This window comes from Grammomys surdaster, unplaced genomic scaffold (genome assembly GCF_004785775.1).
Source record: "Grammomys surdaster isolate TR1022 unplaced genomic scaffold, NIH_TR_1.0 260, whole genome shotgun sequence".
Taxonomy (NCBI): Eukaryota; Metazoa; Chordata; class Mammalia; order Rodentia; family Muridae; genus Grammomys; species Grammomys surdaster.
In genome coordinates, this window is record NW_021604701.1 from 506,406 (window position 1) to 525,063 (window position 18,658).

Sequence of the window (18,658 nt, forward strand, 5' to 3'; positions counted from 1 at the left end):
GGAGTTCTGAGTTCAGGTCAGCTGTGATACTTTTATATAAACCAAGGCCAAGACTGAAGTCCAGATCTCACTATGTAGCCTCAGCAGTCTGGAGCTAGCTATGTAGATCAGGCTGTCCTCAACCTCACAGAGATCTGCCTGGCTCCATCTTCCAGGTGCTGGGATTAAAACTGTATACCACATTCCTGCCTGACTCTTGTTTAAATTCAGTCAAAATTTATGAAACTTGGTTAAGATCTTCATGTCAAATGTTTAAAACACTTCCAAAACAACTCGAGTTCTTCAGAACTGTCTTTAAAGAGACTTTTTTAAAAAAAAAATCTGAGAGAGAGAAGTGCTAGAAGACAGTTGGTGAGCTTGACCTATTTTCATGTGTCTAGAATTCAGAATTAGACCAACCCAACCAAGGATCTCAGCCTAGGGCTTCCATGCCCAGGGCCTGAGTCTTCTCAGTACTCAGTGGAGTTTTATTTACAGTTTCAGTCACGTTGCCTTGCTGGATTATGGGTAGTTGAGCTAAGAGCTTGATTCTCATTGATAAAGATTATCAAAATAGAGATCTGTTTGTCTCTGGCCTCTTGCTGCATCATCCAGGAGACTGAGCAAGGAATTTGGTAGGGCAGGGGTGTAGAAGCCAGGAGTACAAGAGGAAGGGGTCAGGGAACCGTTTTTGTTTGTTTGTTTGTTGTTTGTTTGTTTTTGCAAAGCATGCTACAAGTTCATTTCCTTTTGGCCCCTTGGGACCAGAAGACAGTGAACTTTCCAGCACAGGCCAGCAAGGTCTCTCTGCTCAGTGTTTGGCCTATCTTATCCTTAGCCCCTCAGAAACCAGGTATATGGAAATCAGGAGCTCTTGCTCTTCTTACAAAATTGAATTGACAAGAACAGCCAGCGCCTGTTGATTTTGGAAAAGAAGGGGTAATTGTGGTTGTTCTGGAAGTCTTTCCGCCTTCTATTGATCTTAGCTCCTCTGCTGTTCTCCACCACGGCTAACTGAAAGTTGGCCAAATAGCAGTACCTAGATGGCAAAAAAGTAGCCTTTTTATATTCTGGGCCATAGCAAGGCTGCCTTTTTGATTTTGAGTAGATCTTTTTTTCACTGTACAGGTTTTCAACTTTTGAAAGAGTCAGACTTCCTTTAAACAAAACCCAAGCAACCACAAAAAAGCACAATCTGAATCGAATGGTATCAGGACAAGATAAACTTACTTTCCACTCCTGGAGCTTTTGATGATGCCAGTCTTTCACCTACATACTTCCTGTAATGAATGTTACATGCAAGTGAAATGAGAGTTCTTGGAGTATCCAGCATGAGCTGGGAACAGATCCTGGCTACCCATGTTGACAGACACGCGAAAGACCTCAAGGCGCACATGTGAGTCACCTTGGCTAGACGTGAGTGAACAAATGTCCCATTCGTTTGCTGAGCTTGGTTCAGTCAACACCACCCAGTCCCATCTTTTCTAGCTAATGGGGGGGGAGCGACCTAGAAGTTTATTAAAACTCATCACCCTGATCTCCGCATAGACAATCAAACTGAAAAAGGCATGAAGTTTTGGAAGAGTCACATTCATACTTTGCACCACAAAAGGCATCCAATCAACCCCATGCCATAATTAGTGCACGCCTGCAAAACGCTCTCTGGAGGAAAGTCACACTGTGGTTGAGGAGGCCTTGGTGTCTTTCTGTGTCTTCACATAGGGCCATCAAGGCCTCTTCAAGAGAGTAGATAATCAGCAGTAGAACTGATACCCTCTGTCCCCAGGCCTGGTTTGGAAGTCCTCAATCTGTTCTCCCCACTGTGCCTCTCAGTGACAGGAGCCAGTGGACAAAGCAGCTAGGACATTGTCAAGGTGGCATACAGGCTCCCGAATCTGAGGGTCTCTTAGTGCACAGGGCCGGGAGATGAAAAGTCAGACTCCAATGTTCAGTCATGGCAAGGATGAAAGAATGGAAATGCAGATGGTCTGAAGCCTATCCGAGTGCCCGGTGAGCTCCATTTTTGTGTTGTCCTCTCTGCTGTCCAGAGTGTGAGTTAACGTCAAAGACATTGATTCTTTTGTCTTTTCTGTGGTTGATTCCTTTCAAAAAACCCTCTGTCTTCCTCCTTCTCTACTCAGGTCTAGTAAGTAAGCAGGGCTTAGGTACTGGGGTTGTCAGTGGGTTCATAGTCTTTTGAGAACTGTGCAATAATTCTTCGAGCCAGAGGGTTGGTGGTCTTCAGCAGCTCGGCCGCTGAGGGGCGGGTCCTAGGAGTTGCCTTACTTCCCTTCTTCTGGAGCAAGGCCTTGAAATCATCATTTCTACCAGCATCTAGGCAGGCACTGCCACTTGGCCCTGGGGCAGCAGCAGACTCACCGGTGGGGGAATCAGCTGTATTCTTCACTGGTGAATGGGAGCTGGGTCTGCTTCCTGTGAAGCCCTCCCCAGTCTCTTTCCAGCCCAGTAGCTTTCTTTTGGACCTAAATGAGAGAAAGATTCATCTGAGGGAATTTAGGGAATTCAGGGAGCACAAAGCCAGCAAAGCTTTGAAAAATTGTCAGCTAGCGATGTGCTCAACAGTATGCATCTGATAGCCTTATGCTGATAGGCTATTCCTCACCTCTTAGCTCCCGGTCCCTTGCAGGGCCCTCTGTTCTCCACATGCTTTTCAATGCCCACAACTGAAGTCTCTTGCCCTGTGCTACAGGTTCAGTCCTTATTAGTTCTGAGATCAAGAACAAACTTAAAAGGCCAGTAGCTCAGTGACTGAATCAAGATAGCCAGAGGCTTTTGGAACTGGTTTGAACTGGTGCTCTACACCAGTAACTGGGCTCATAGACCCCCTGTGTCATGCCCCTATGCCCACTTCTGTTCCCCTCTGCCTAAGTTCCTGCTCTCATATAGTGCCCAGTGATCCATGTCACCTTGAGATAGAATTCTGTGGTACAAGGAATTCTGTGAAGGGTTAAATGTCTCTGACTGCAGACAGAGCTGTGAGGGAGCAGATGGAGACACAATAGGCCAAGCAGTTGCTAGGAGACGAGGGGCCTCTCTCAGCACCTGGTCCTCCCCTCCTCCGCTTCACCCAAAGACATCAGTGAATTTGAGATGTGAGGCCCCAGACTGTGCTCACAAATGTAGGTACCTGGACTTAATCTTCACTTGCAATTCTAATGGCTGCTCAGAAGCAGCAGTCTTTTTTCTTCAAGTAGAAAAGGGGAAAGCAATTGCAATTACAATGAAGAAAAATGATCCTGACCTGTGTATCACAGTAAATAAATCTTCAGTTGTGCGGGAAGCCACAAACACGTCATCATCCTCCTCTGCAATCCATTCGGCTGTTTTATCACTGATTAAACTTTTCTCTTCGGCACTCGGTTCCACAGACCTCCCTAGGCATAAGAACCAAAAGGAATGACTTTGACCATGATAGCTAGGACAAAGCAGATGCAATTTTGTTATTTCACTTGATGTTCAAAACAACTCTGGATGGGCAGCAGGACAGAGACTTTTGATGTCTCCATTTTCAAGGAGGAACATAAAGTTCTGAAGGTTAATGATTTACCTACCCCCAGGCCATTCAATGCCCACATGGTGCAGACTGGTCCAGATCCCTGTTTTCGTGAATGCTTTTCATTAAAACGGGTAGTCTGAGCATGTTTTCTTATTTATTTATTTATTTATTTTAAAATTAGTGCTGGGGCTGGAACTCAGGACCGTGCAGACACTAGATAAGCTCTCTGATACTGAGCTATATTCCCCAGCCCCCCTTGTTATAAATACATAATTAAAAAACTCAAGAGACTGAGAACAGGGTAAAGCAATTATCCTCACCCAGTGGGAGGCGGTGGATGGGACCTGTTTGAATCGGATGGAGCCTGTGGAGTCGGAGGAAGCATATTTGAAAATAACCCGTGGCTTTGACATGCTCACTTGCTTTCGGCACAGTGATTAACTTACACTGAAAGTCTAAATCTGCTTAAAGAAGGTCATGAGATTCTGATGTTCAGTATTAAGGGTTTAAAAACGACGAGAAACACATCATTGAGCCTTGAGGGCATTAATAAAAATAAGCAAGTCACAAAGAAAGACAAATCTATGATTCCACTCAGCATCCAGAGCAGTCAAATCTATAGGCCTGAAAAGTAGAACCGTGATCACCAGGGCAGCAGGGAAGGAGGGAGGAAAGGGAGAATTGTTTCAAGGGTATAGACCTTCATTTTTAAGATAAAAGACATTCTGGAAATGAGTAACTCAACATGAATGTTCTTAACAGCTAATGAACTGCATAGCTAAAAATGGCTGAAATTGAGCCACGGATGGTGGCACATATCTACAACTCCAGCACTTGAGAGGCTGAGGTAAAATTGTGACTTTCAGGCCAAGCTAGGTGATACCATGAAACTCTGTCTCAAAAAAGGAGGGGTTGGAGCCAGGAAGGTGGCTCCCTTGATAAAGCATCTTCTATGCAAGCATGAAAACCTGAGTTCAGATCCCTGGCACTCATGTAAAAGCCAGACACCATCATGCATGTCTGTGATCCATATCTGGGCCTGTGAAGATAGGTGGATGTCCAGAGATTTGCTGGCCAGCCAGTCTAGCCAATAAATATGCTCTGGGTTCTGTAAGAGACTCTATCTCAAAAAAAAAAAAAAAGGTAAAGAGTGATAGCAGCAGAAGACACTCAATGCAACCTGTGCCCTCCCTCCACCAAATGGTTAAAATGTAAGTGTTGTGTGTATCTTACAATTAAAACAAAAACCTACAGAAACAGCATCAACCAAAAAGGAGAATCATTAACTAGCTAGTCTTATGGGTAGAAGAAGAGTTAGAATCAAAATCATTTAATGAAGACTGTGTCCTTTCTTCTGAGAGACTCTGAAAAAGGATGCAGGTGATACTAGCACATCATCTCAGAATCCTGCAAGCCTTCCAGGACCCTTGAACTTCGTCTTATAGAGTACTGAGTCCTGTGTATTAATCTAAATTTCGTGTGGCTAAAGAAAACTACTGTCTGGCGAGCTGGACTCCTAGGGCAGGGACTGCATGCCTGGCTTGACAGATGACGTCTTGGAAGTTCCAGTGTGCTAATGTAGTCAGGGTAGATTGCCCAAACTTAGCCTTAGAGCTCTGTCCTGGGTCAGTCCTGATCCTTAGGACAGTAAGGTCAAGCAGTAGTTCCTTTTCAGAGTTAACCCAAACCCTCTAGATGTGTCCCCTACTGATTTGGTCATACTGGGGCTTTTGCTCTGACTCTTAACTCCATCCTTACCATCATCCCTCCTTGCAACTGAAGGAAAAAGCCAAAAGCCAGCTTACTTACCTGGAGAGATGGCCTCTTTTTCTCTGTCAATGTGAAGAGCTGAAGTCCCCCTTTTATCAGGTGACTTCTGGTCATCACCAGTGGAGGGACACTTGGAATCTTCCTCCAGGGTGATGATGGGGCTGAAAGGCAGCCTTGGTTCTTCCATGCAGGCATCCATTTGAGCTACAGGGGAGGCGAGAGGCAGGTAGAGCACACTGGGCTTTTTTGGTACTGGAGGTGGAATCTTGGTCATCTTTTTCTCAGCTTCTTCCTGGCACTGGAGGCTGATTCTTTCAGGCAGGGCTCTCACCTTGGGGCCTCCGTCTTCTACACTGGCCTGGGGAGGTTGCTGTGTTCCTGAGAAGAAAGCACCGGAGGAACTGGCAAGAGGTGAGAAGACAAGGCTGGAGGCTGCTGTTGACTCACCGGGGCTCCTCCCACTGGGGAAGCTGGGTGACTTTGGTTTCCGCAACACTGTGTAGCTGTCTTGGGGGAGCTGCTTCATGTGTGGAATGGAGCTCCTGGGTGTCATAGCCATAGTAGGAGAAGTTAGTGGATACTCCCCAGGGAGAGAGGGTGGCCTGTGGACCAAACTTGGAGGCCTTCGGGCCAGTGGAGGTTTCTCGGCTATGGGAGGTTTCATTTTTCTCTCTGGCAAAGTGAAGACTTCTTCTGCTCCGGGTTCCTCTGTGTAATCTGGGCTCTCAATGTCATCTTCTGGCTCAGACTTGCTGACTGACCTCAGGCGAACAGAACGGAGATCAGACTGAGTAACCATGGGCATGATCGGTTGGTTTGGACTAGTTTTCTGTGCCAGTTTGGCCCCAAAATTGGTATCAGAATGATGGCGGCTCACCTTGGTTTTGCTGCGGATGGAGATACTCATCCCAGACAGGTCCAGGGTGGTTGAAGAGGTCAATGGTAGGTCAAATGATAACCTCGACTTGCAGATTTTCTCCATTGGTGATGTTGGGGGCAGTGATGACTTCCTTTCTGGTACCACTGGCCGTACTCGGACACTAGCGCTTGGAGGAGGTAAGTGGCCCAGGGTCAAGGACATGGAGACAGTGGGGGTGGGTGTCTCTGACTGGCTGGAATAACCACTAGAAGGGGACATGAGTCCAGTGGGCCTCCCAGGGGAGGCTACTTCCCTGGCTTCCACCTCAATGGAGAGCTGGGAGGGTGTTGTCGCTCTGGAGGTGGAAGGGGAGGCCAGAGACTCTGAGCTTCCCTGAACTTGAGTGCACTCAATAACTGTGGTGCCAGTGGCAGTGCTGGAGCTGGACAAAGATTGGTAGGTGTCACCAGACTTCCAGTCAGTTAGATACCAGTGGTGAGAGAACTGCGTACCTTCTGGATCTTTGAGCATTGGCACAGCTGGGTGACCTTGAGCATCTGGGCGAGGTGGGTGGTGCCCTTGGTGTTCCAAGGAGAGGCAAAGGCTCCTGGGCCTCTGGTCCTTGGGCAGTGCCAATTCACCTTCTGGTGGGAGAGCTGGCTCATCTTTGACGAGCGAGACACTTCGCATGGGTGGAGAGGGCTTCTTTTTGGCCTTCTTGAGTGAAATACTTTTGGATCTTTGTCTTCTGTGCCTTGCCTCTTGCTCAGTGCTGAGGGCCGCAATGTTGTCAGTACTGTTACTGCCCTCGGAGCTTGTACTGGCATAAGGCAGGATGCGGGCCTCACTGGCCTTCTGTTCTTCATCATAGTCCACTGAGGTAACACCCGAGTCTGTGGGCACAGACAGTGACCGCTCCCGGAACCTGTTGGTCCCACCTGGGCCTGTTTCCAGCCTTGAGGTACCACGAGCAAGAAGGCCAATCTTGGGAGGTCTTTCTGGCATCTGTCTTCGTAGAGTGGGGTGTTCAGAGTAGCTGGGTAGCCCAGTGCATCCTGCGGGGTTATCGCGGGTGACAAAGAGCGTGGCCGCTTCCTTAGGAACCAGAGGTGGGAGTGTGCTCAGAGGGACCCAAGAATTCCCCGAGGAAGGGTTTTTTCCATTTTCACTGACTTGATTGCCCTGGCTGCTGGCACTTGGGGTCATGTATGTGAAAGCATCTCCCTTCCAGGAAGCGGAGAACGTTGACTCTGTTGGTCCATTGCAAGAACTGGGGACACTGTACACCACTGCCATGCTCTCCATGCCGGGAGGGTCTGGGCCACTGCGTGCCTGCTGAGTGTCTCCAGGCTCACTAGAAGAGTGTCTCAGTCCTGGTGAGGTGAGACTTGGGAACCGAGCCTCCTGTCCAACAGCAACTCTTCCCTGAACAGCTTGTGGAGCTGAGTGGCCAGGCCTGATGTCTGAGGTGGCAGAGTGGGCCAGGCTGCCTGTGGGGCTGCTGCTGTATCCTGGGGATGGAAAATACATGTTAGTGGTACAGCAAGGGATCCCCCATCAGCTGTTTTGTGACAAGAACATTAACTTTGTGCCAAGCACCATTTGCCAACAACTTTGTCAGAATTCCTTGGTTCTTTTCACAGATGAGGATGCTGGGGGAAGTTGGGTTCTTGCCCATCACCACACAGTGAGTCACAGGGTATCCTTGAATTGGCCAGATGGCTGCCAAAGGCTTTCCAGCTTTGATGACTCTTTTCAGAGTAGAAGTGTCACATAGGGCTACCTTGGGTTTCCCCCATATTTTCTCCCTGGACTTATGAAACAAGCAGACCTCGGGATTTATCAGTCCTGAGGTGAGAAAAAAAGTTTCTAAACTGACTAAAGATCACAGCACCATGTGGCTCACAGCCCCAGGAGTGAATCTGGAGTTTGCCAGAATACTGTATTTCCAGCATCTGTCACTTTTTACCTTTGAAAATAAAAGACTTAGGATAACTCACAGATGTGACCACACCATTCAGATGTTCCAGTCTCCAAAAGTGTTCTCACAATCACAGCTATGACTGTTATAACATTCCTATTATTACTACTTTACCGATATGATAATTCATAATAGTCAGCATTTGTTGAGCATTTGTTGAATGTTGACTATATCCCAGGCACATGATAGGCAGATTACAAAAATAACTTCAGTCCCTACAGTGACTTGTATTGTAGTCAATACAAGATGATGAGTTGGGGGATAGTTCCCCAGTTTTACCCATTTGCCTAACTTGGCATATATGTTAACATTTTTTTTCCTGAGACAAGACCTCATTATTAGTCCTTGGCTGGCCTAGAACTCATGGAGATCAAACTGGCCTTAAACTGGAGATAATCCTCCTGCCTCTGCTACTGAGTGCTGGGATTAAAGGTGTGTGCTTCATATATATATATGTGTGTGTGTGTGTGTGTGTGTGTGTGTGTGTGTGTGTGTATTCCATTTGTAATGGCAAACAATAATGGATTTTTTTTTTTGTTCAGGACTTATTGTTCAGGATTTATTATCCCGAGATATCTGCTCTCTAAACTCAATTGCTGGTCTTACCAAAAGCCCTTGGTGACCATTTAATTACCACACTGGCTTTCTCAGGATATTCAAGTCCCTCTCCCCAGAGTTATTCCAGTACCCTAATTGCCACAATGCCATTTGCATGACAGGAGTAGTGGGAAGGGTGGGGGAAAAGATTTGAGGAGATCAACTGTATTGGGGTCACCTTGGTCTCGCTGAGAAAAGTTAGAGAATCCAATAATGGTCCGCCTCCGCCTCAGGGTGGACTTGGGGTTCACGGCTGTCTCTGTGTTAAACAACGAGTGTCGAAAACTTGCATGTCTATCAAACTGCTGCCCTGTAGTCAAAATAGAGACACTTGGGTGCATCCTGGTTTCTGTTTACAATACAGTGGAAGCTGGACTGCGGTAGAGAGAAGGGATGATGGCAGTAGCAATGAACATGAATAGCATCCAGGCAGGTGACACTTCTTCCCCATCCCTCCCAACTGGGTGCTGGGTACACACACTTGGTTTGCCTATATTTCTTAGGTTTACTGGGGCAGTGTTTTTTCAACTCTGGCTCCATACTGAAATAAATTGGGTAGCTTTTGAAATTCCATGACCTTAACTCCAGAACATTCAACTTTCTGGGATGAGGGCCTAGGTAGAAGCTTTGCCTAGGAATCCTTGGGTGGTTTTTCAGATGCATAGGCAGGGGTGAGCATCACTGCTTGCAGAGTGGGCTAAGGCTAGATGGTATTTGATTGTGATCATTAAAGTTTCTCCTCTGGCGCCAGGGATAGCATCTGGCGCCTTCTATATTCAAGGCAAGTACTCTACCACTGGGATGCACTCTAGACTCCTGTGAGTCCAGCCTGGACTTGATCTCATCACCCCACCTCTGCCTCCAGAGTGATGTGATTACAAGTATGTTCTGTCATGCCTAGAGTGACTATGATCTTTTCTTTAGGTCTTCACAGGGTCCAGGTGAAGATGGTGATGACTCCAACATTTAGGAAGTAGTCTGAGAGTCTGTCCTACAGCCACTTGGCCACATATTACCCAAACCAGCAGTCTGTTGACTAAGCCCTATCTGATTCTCTTAAAGTGCTGGGTTACCCTTTAGTTCTGGAATTTGCTGGGGCAAAGTCAGGATGAGGTGATCCATGGGGCCAGACAGGCAATTCCCCTCCCTGTTTCTCACTAGATAGATGGTTGAGCAGACCTTCCCCTCCCGGCCACACCGCTGCAGCCCCTTCCCAGCAAATGGCTCCACAGGAGAAACTCAAGAACAGCCTGCAAGTGAGATAGCCATGTAGACAGAGCACATCAGTGTTGCTTTGTGAGTCTCACATTCTCACATCATGGTTTTCCTTCCCTTGGATGAACCCATACCCAGGGAGCATGACCACACAGAGCCCGAGAGCTGTACCCACTGCTTTCCCCAACACAGTAGGAGCATACTAACTTCCAGGCTTCCTCTTGTCCCTTCAGATTATTGAGGTCTTGCTTTCATAAGGCCCCATGTCTTGTTCTCTGATACAACTGGCCCTTTTCCTTACAGCCACTGGAGTGGAAAGCAGGAGTTCCATGTGTCCCTAACCTGGAGACTGAGACAGTGCTGTCAACTTGGTGGAACCTAGAGTCACCTGGGAGATGTGCCTCTGGGTGTGTCTGTGCAGATGGACTTGATTAACTTATATGAGAAAACCCAACCTAACTGTGGATGAGACCATTCCTTGGGCAGGGGATCCTGGACCCTACAGATGGAAAAGGGGAACTGAGCAGCAGCAAGCATTCTTGTCTTTGCTTCATGTCTGTGGACCCAATGTGACCAGCTACCTTCAAGCTCCAGCTACCTTTGAAAAACTGTACCCTGAACTGTGAACCAGTATATACTCTTTTTCTCCAGTTCCTTTTGTAAGGGTCTGTTATCATAGCAATGGGAAAAGAAACTAAGACAAATGCAAACGCCTTCTTACTACTCTCAAGGTCATCCTGGGCCCCCTTTTGGTCTTTTCCCTGAGTCTTTTGTGCCCCTCCCCTTGTTATGCCACAATTAAACCACGTGTACTCTGCTTCCTCTCTCCTTCTGTCGATTATTTGTATGTTCCAGACCCAGCTTTGGGTTTATAACATTATCTTTACCTGAAACAAACAAAATTTACAAACTTTGTTTCCGTGTAAACTCAAAAGAACACCCAAGTTCAGCAAAACGTTTGGCACATCCTGTAAAGAACTTTTTGTTCACTATTACATGGTATCAGTTATATTGGCAGTGCAGATAGGGGCAGGTGAGGGAAGAGCAGCCACAATCCCCTCTTCGGTAAGCCTCCACTCCCTGGGGAGTCATGATCTGGACAGTGTAGGGTGAGCCAGTAGCAGACAGAGTGGCCCTCCCTCCCCAGCACCCAGTGCATTTGGAGAGGATAGGCCGTTTGCATGAAGGGAAGCAAACAGGTGGCGCTCGCAACTCTACCAGAGATGTTGATTGGCACAAGGTCAGACTGCGTGGAGCAGGGCTGAAGCCAGAGCTTCTCCTTTAGGATGGGTAGAGGGAAGGGGCCATTCCAGGCAGTTTGCTTGTCGGCAGGAGACAGGCTCAGGCAGGCCTCGGGGGCCCTCACACCCTGGGTCGTGGTCTCATCCTCGCTCAGCTGCCGTTTTGCAGGCTGTTGGGAGAGAGGGTGATGGAAAGGGTGTGCTTCTGAGTGGTGAGGAGCTGGTGGTGCCCATAGGATGACTGCTTAGGCAGAATGATTGGAGGTGTCCTCTTGAAGGCAGGAAAGCATGTACAGGCTGCCTGGCTAGGCACCCACTGTGCAGGACCCTTCCCAGTGTGACCTCACAGCAGCCCTGCTAGTGAGCAGTGATGAACAGTAGCTTCCAGGGGGTCACGCAAACAGTTCAAGATCCCCTGTCGGTGGGTGCACGCTGGCTCTCCCAGGTTGGGGCAGAGGCAACTCACCATCAATACAAACTCCAGACGCTTGGCAGACTGGGGCCTTGGGCTGGGGGTAGGCTCAGGGGCCTCATCAGTAGAGCGGAAGGTCTGCCCCAGAAGTCTGGCCTCCGAATACTGTTCCTCATATTCTTCTGAAAAACAGCATAGTGGAGACACTCTCTAGGGGGACTCAGCCAAGTGTCAGGCTTGGGGAGGACCAGGAGCCGATCTCCCGCACTAAGCTGCCCAGCCTGGCTCCATTGCTTCTTTGAGCTCTATTCTGGCATTGGATTCAGAAATGGAAAAGGGCTTGGTTTCCAGGACCATGAGGGAAGAGGAGGAAAGAAAGTCAGTAAATCCAAGCTGTGCTGCTTTGGGGATCATGCTTTCTCTTAGTGGTCCCCACCTTAAGTGCTCAACCAGGAGCCAACAGTCAGGATGTAGACATCCTTTGCTAAAGTTGCATTCTGTGAGGCTCTGCAGCTCTTCGGGTGTTCTGTAGCACTACCCAGGAGCAATGTGCATGAAGCAAGAAGAGAACCACACTGACAAGTCCAGCCTGGAACCCTGTCTTGGATTCCAAGAACTTACATTTGCTTTATTTTCTTTGAGACAAAAGTTTTGCATGTAGCTCAGACTGGCCTCAGAACTCAAGATCCTCCTGCCTCAGTCTCTTGAGTGCTTGAATTACATACAGGCTTGTGCCACCATACCTTGTGGCCGCAAGAACTCATACTTGATGTTTTCTACTGTGGATGGGGTCAGGACTACGGAGGCTAAAAGTAAGGAAACTGAAGGTGGTGGCATAGCAGACAGCAAAGTTAACACATGATGAGGTAAGTTTGTGTAAGATTTGGATGGGCTTGACCAAAGCGATGGCTTAGATGGAATGCAGAAAGTAAGAGCTCAGAAGGAACATTCCAGGCTCTGTGTGCATTTGAACAGACTCCGAATCTGGTACTGAGGCCTGCTCTCAGGGTCGATTCTCTGCAGCAATGTCTCTAATCTATGCTCAGACTCCATCTTCAGAAGCCCTTCTAAGGTGCTGTTCAGTCTCAGGGCAGACACCCAAAGAGCACTCTTCCCTTTGAATTGTGGCCCCTGGCCATGCCAGAAAAGTTTTTCTTTGTCTGGAGGTGGAGTGTGCCTCTCTCTGAGTTTCTGCTTACTGGTCCTAATTCTGCCTATGCTAAACGAGCACATTCACTCCCCTCCCTCCTCTTGCATGGTAGCTCTTCCTTGTTGGACACAGGGCTCGTGGATATCTGTTAGCATCTTGCTTCTCTAAGGTCACTACTGCCCTTTGGAGAGAGTTGGGGGTTTCAGCTGCATCCCAGTTGAGAGGCTCACCAGATGTTTTCTATTCTGCACTGGGATTAATTTATGCTGGCATGGAGAGATAAGAACTGATAAGATATTTTGTACATTTAGTTTCTATCAGGCACCTTCTGGGTGATCCAGCCCTGTGTCCAGTGTTTCTGAAAAACTCAAGTAGTAAGAGAAACTCAAAAGTAGCAAGAGGTAGCTTTTTTTTTGGTGGTGCTAGACATAGAATCTTGGGCCTTGTACATACTACCACTAAGCTACATCCTCAGCTTGGGTATGTGATTATATGGAGAAGCTCATTGTGGCTGGGAGGTTATTACAAGAGCAGAGTGTGTGAAGTCCAGGTAAGGAGATCCCTTTGTTTTCTGGTACCAGAATTCTGAGGTATGGGCTTGGAGAACTGGAAGGAATGTGGGTCCCCATTGAGGGAGTCTCCCATTTCCTTCTCTATGAATTCCTTGACCACTACGCTGTCTTAGCCTGTATCCTTTCTCCCTTTATGGACTACTGAACCAAAAAGGGAGGAAGAGAGCAATAGCCCTGGAAACAGATTCTTAGCATCGTCAGTCTGGAAGGTGAAAAGAGAGATGGTTTGGAACTGTTTTCTTTCTTTTGCTGCTCCCTGTTTCTTCTTTGCCTCCCTCCTGCTGCGCAGCCGCCTCTAGGCAGCCCCCCCACCCTCGCAGTACCTTGCAACAGGCTCTGGAGATTGAGCTGCGCCTCGCGAAGCAGTTCCTCTACACTCGGGGGCCTGCCCGAGGAGAGGAACACATTCACTGGCTGTCGCCATGACGACCTCGAGTGGGCAGTCGCTGTCGCATTTTCCCGACCTGAGTTAGCTGCAGCTAGGGAAGGAGAGAGTGAGTGAGAGCGCAGCCGCGGGAGCCAGTGGGCTCCCTCAGTTCCCGAAGGCCCGCCCCTGCGGGGGGCGCGGGGGGCTGAGCTTAAAAGGCGAGGGATCCGCTGTCTGCAAGATTTTTCCTCGACAGATCCTGCCGCAGTCCCTTCCCTCCTACTCGGCCTGTCTCGGTTGGCGTCATCTCTGCCAGCGTCTCATCCGTCTCCTGAGCCTGCCGCCTCCAGGTCCCGAGCTGCTGCCTGCCTTCTCCGACCCCTGCCACGAGGTAACGCGTCCCGGACCGAGCCCCTGTGGGTGTGGTCCGGGCTCGCTTGCGCCGGGTCTCCCTGTCGCCGCACTTTGGTCTCCTCTCACGCCCACCTCCTCATTTCTGCTTCCTCCCGCAGTCCCCATAACTCCCTACCCCCAAGTGCCCAGCACTCAAAGCCCCGGGAACTTGTCACAATGTCTGAGGCGGCGGGAAATCTCAATAGCCTCCGCTTGGCGAATGTGGCCCTGCGAGAGGAGTTAAATGCCCTTCGAGGAGAAAATGTCCAACTGGGCCTGCAGCTCGGAAGAGCCTTGGCCGAGGTTAATTCCTTGCGGGGCAATGTTTCGAGCTACATCCGCTGGCCTATGCCCATAGTGCCAGTCCTTGCCGAGGAGAACTTTGAGTTCCTGCTCAATGAGACCGATCCCACTCCCGAGGAGGAGGAGGAGGAGGAGGAGGAAGAGGAGGAGGAAGTGCCTTTCCTGTGCTGGCCTCCTCCACGTACAGATCCTGAGTACGTCTCAGATGATCTTTTGATTAATGTGGTCCAGGACTACACCAACCCCGACGGGTCCAGTGACCCTCCTCTGTCACCCAGCCTGTCCCAGCCGGAACTGCACTCCCCCATGTCAAAGGAGCCAACCTTAGAGTTCCTTCTGCCACCGCTGGAGCGGCCAGACATAGAACCCTTTTCAGGCGACCCAGTCTACCTGGCTGAATTTCTGATGCAGCTAGAGACTTTCATAGCAGATCACGAGGATCACTTCCCTGGGGGTGCGGAACGGGTGGCATTTCTGATCTCCTTCTTCACAGGGGAAGCGAGAGAGTGGGCTATCTCAGTCACCCAGGAGGGAAGCTCCTTGCATGCCAACTTCCCGCGCTTCCTGGATGAAATCCGTAAGGAATTCTGTGGCCCCATCCCCTCACGCGTGGCTAAAAAGGCCATACGCAAGCTCAAGCAGGGAAACTGTACCCTGGGCAGCTATGCAGATGCTTTTCAGTTCTTGGCCCAGTTCTTGTCTTGGGATGACTGTCGCCTCCAAAACCAATTTCTCAAAGGCTTGTCAGAATATTTCCGAAAGGAACTCTTATGGTCAACTGAAATGGCAGATCTTGATGAGCTGATTCTCGAGTGTATTGAGATAGAAAGGAAAGTGCGTGTCCCCAAGCCAGCCTCACTCCCTGGAGTTCAAAATAGCTGCTGCCCTTTTGCATTAATTCCTAATGAAGATGAAAATGAAGGTGTGGAGTTCTACAGTGAAAATGAGGGTGAGGATGAAGAGGCAGGCGGGTACAGGCTTTATCTGAACGACCAGAGGAAGCACGTGACGGTTTTTCCACAAGAGATGAGGGAGGAAGAGATGGGGAAAGAGGAAGAAGAGATGGAGGATGAGGAAGATGAGGATGAGGATGAGGATTATGAATATGAGGAGGAGGAGGAGGAGGAAGATGAAGATGAGGAGGAGGAGGAAGAAGAGGAGGAAGAAGAGGAAGAAGACAAGGAGGAAGAGATGAAGGATGAGGATAGTGATGAAAATAAGTATGAAGAAGATGATGAAATTATAGTTAGGGTCCTGGAGTCAGAGCAGGAGCAAGAGAGGGAGGAGATAGAGCACGAGCATGTGTATGTGCATGAGCACATACATGCACACATGCACACACTTGCTGCCCACCACCATAGCCTACATGGAGAGCTGATGCTGATGGACGAACCTGTCCTTGTTGACACTTCGACCCAGACCATTAGCTCTGCGATAGGCTACCATGCTGAAAATTACATGGGTGTGCCACCTTCCATGATGCATTCTAGCAGACAGAGGAACCAGAATCGAGTCCCACTTCTGGATGGCCTTCCAGGAACCAATTCTTCCTTCTACAGCTCGCCACCACTGATTCGCCATGCAGGTCGCTTGGGGCAACGCCAAATGCGAAGACGTCCCTCAATGCTCTTCTGCCTCACTCCTAGGCAGGGGGGCCACCGAGCTCAAGGTCGGATTCGAGTGTGAATACTGGGGTGAGCTGGCCATGGGAACACACCCTTCCACCGCTTCCCTTGCCTCTGCTATTGCTGCTGTGCGTGCCCCATCTACTGACCAGTCCGTACGAAAGCTCCAGACCGGAAGAACTCAAAGAAGACCTGCAGAATTCCAGATTGTTTTGCAACCACAACCAGAAGAGTGAAATGTGCCCAACCAGGGCCATCTAGGAAAGAAGAGGTCAGGACTCACCAGTCCTCTTGCCCTGTACTCTGCTCAGTCCTCGCACAAGTTGCAAAGCAAGTCTCTAGGCCTGTTCTTGTAAATGGCACTGGTCACCTTTGTCTTCAACTCTAGTTGTCCCCAATCTTTGCCTCTCCTGTGCTTCTTTGCCTTGTGTTCTACAGTGTTATCCTGACTTCACCCAATGCCTGAGTGATCTGCCCCAATCCATGATCTAAAGGCATTAGTTCTAAACTCTTAATGCCCTGAGGCCACTTACTAGACAACGAGCAGGATGACACCAAGAAATATGCACTTGCCATATTTCCAGCAGAAGGGCCTGAGAGGGGAACCTACACATAGCGCAGTGAGAATATGCAAAGCCAGACGGGCAATGGACATCTTGTCTGAGATTGACTCTCTTTGGCCCATGGTGGCAAATGGACTTCACTTTGAGTGCTGGGCTTTACCTTCCCTCAGACTTCTGCCTCGGAACCCTTGAACAGACTTTGGCTACTTCTGCCTTCATGTTGCCTAAAGGACTGGTATTAGGGAAAGGGGGAGGCAGAGGTGGCAGGAGCACCACAGTTGAGTTTGACATCCTAAGGAGTGAATCTTGCTTTAGGAACAGGGCCCTCTTCTCCAAGCTAGGCTTTGGACTGCACCCCCAGCCAGAGGCCTCTGAGGAGACTGTGTCCTCAAGATTGTGAAGGTGGCCTTGCTGGCCTACTCTTTAAGCCCCTCTGACTCTAAGAAGTCCTCAGTTCTGAAAGGAGAAAACAGGGCCTGTTCTGCAGAGACTGGACTCATTGCAGCGCTGCCGCCCAGCACCCCCATGGCTCTCACATGAGGGGCAAATCTCTCCCAGGCCTGTTGTTGAACTTCAGTTAAACAGTGTGGCTTAAGAGGTGACTGCCTCCTACACACTCCTGGGGCTTCTTGGGCACAAATTCAGGTGCCCCTAGTAAGAGACCTGCTGTTCACTTTTGGGTCCAGAAAATACTGCTTCTGCAGTGGAAAGTACACATGTATTATGTCAGTTCTGGCCACAAAATGTCAGCCCCGTTCACTGGACTTGTTCCTGGACATTGAACTTGCTGCACAATGCCTAGCAGCTGGGCAAAGTGAAGCCCAAGCATCTGTGGTCAGCAGGAAGAAAACAGTAAATGGTGTATCATCCTCACTGGAGTCTGAAGATGAGAACTCAGCCCTAGAACTTGAACTTAAGACCAGAGAAGGAACTTGAGGAAGAGGAGTCCTAGACAGACCTAGTCCTCAGACTGGTTAATGGTGAGATCTCTATTCATCAGCAAGAGGTAAGGGGCCTTTTTGCTTAGCCCTTTGGTTTTTAGCCTGAGGATCAGTAGAATTGGGTTCCTATAACCTGCTGCTTTTACAATGGGTCCCCCAAAGAGAAAAGTTAATGTGTAGTCATTATGGGGAATTTGGGAAGTAGAGAACGGATGTAAGGACAAAATAGCTCCCTGACTACCATTCAGAACCTCGCCACACAGAGGCAGCACTTGTTTCATTCTAGTGGGTTTTCTCAAAGGTGAGGTCATCCTTCTGGAGGACCAGCAGCAGGACTGAAATGGCTGTCATCTGTGTGACGCAGAATCATTTCACCTTCCTGAGTCAGTCGTTAGACATTTCAGTTGTTTGGCTTCCCCATTCCCACCAGGGTAGGAGTAAAAGGAACCATGTGAAGACTTTGTTTTGTGTCTGTTTTTCAGCTTATTTCCTCAAGCGAGAATTCCAGAAGGGAAAACTCTATTCTTCGAAGCTATGGACCCTGTCTGCTGATGTCAACATGCTGGTCACGCTGCCTGTGGACTTGTGGAGAAGTGCCAAAAGCAGGTGTCTTGTACCTCTAATTCCAGAGACCCCCTTGGCACAGGCTTTGCCTGTCTCCGTGGTGCTTCTTACTCTGAATGCTTGTGGCCTCAGCCAGGGAGACCGAGCGCATGAGCAGTAAACTGGTCTGTGGGCCTCTGGGGGCAGAGGGGCTTTGAACTTCCTTTGACCTTTTCCCTTCTTTCCCAGTTCTTCAATATTTGTTGTGATGTGACAGCTACAGGACAGCTACTGTCCAAAGCTCTCAGTGCCTCCTTGGGTTAAGGGGGAACGGGTGGGGGTGGGGGTGGGGTGGGGGTGGGGGTGGGGGTGGGGATGCATGCAGGGTACAAGGGTGGTCTAAAGACACCCGGAGGCTCCAGAAAAACAAATGTGTTACTGTTATTACTGTTACTGTTGTATTATTGTGCTGTGAAGATAAATCGTTCTGTATGCTAAAGCTTTTTCTCCTCAATAAAAGAAATAAAGGGTGTGTAAAGGTCGTGTCTGTCTGTGTTACTGAACAAACATAGACGGGGGAGCTGAGGTACTTACTTCCCAAGCACCTTACTTAGCTGATCTGTGCTAGTC

General features: G+C 49.0%; 2 protein-coding genes across 4 annotated transcripts; one reads left to right on the top strand and one right to left on the bottom strand.

Annotated features, from left to right (window-relative positions):
- Positions 1 to 669: 669 nt before the first annotated feature.
- On the bottom strand, positions 670 to 14,179 carry Nhsl2 (NHS like 2). Its single transcript, XM_028775787.1, has 8 exons — positions 14,068 to 14,179; positions 13,617 to 13,772; positions 11,626 to 11,753; positions 11,137 to 11,329; positions 8,882 to 9,013; positions 5,306 to 7,636; positions 3,242 to 3,374; positions 670 to 2,462 (listed from the first exon to the last, which is right to left on the bottom strand). The coding sequence occupies exons 1-8, from the start codon at positions 14,177 to 14,179 to the stop codon at positions 2,141 to 2,143; spliced, it is 3,507 nt and encodes a 1,168-aa protein (XP_028631620.1). The 3' UTR covers positions 670 to 2,140.
- Positions 13,773 to 18,339, top strand: Rtl5 (retrotransposon Gag like 5). Of its 3 annotated transcripts, XM_028775789.1 has the most exons (3): positions 13,773 to 14,051; positions 14,173 to 17,550; positions 17,968 to 18,339. In XM_028775789.1, the coding sequence occupies exon 2, from the start codon at positions 14,231 to 14,233 to the stop codon at positions 16,040 to 16,042; it is 1,812 nt and encodes a 603-aa protein (XP_028631622.1). In that variant the 5' UTR covers positions 13,773 to 14,051; positions 14,173 to 14,230; the 3' UTR covers positions 16,043 to 17,550; positions 17,968 to 18,339. The 3 variants fall into 3 exon arrangements, with proteins under 3 accessions (XP_028631622.1, XP_028631623.1, XP_028631624.1); XM_028775790.1 differs by having other exon boundaries at positions 14,173 to 18,339; XM_028775791.1 differs by having other exon boundaries at positions 13,798 to 17,550.
- Positions 18,340 to 18,658: the final 319 nt, after the last annotated feature.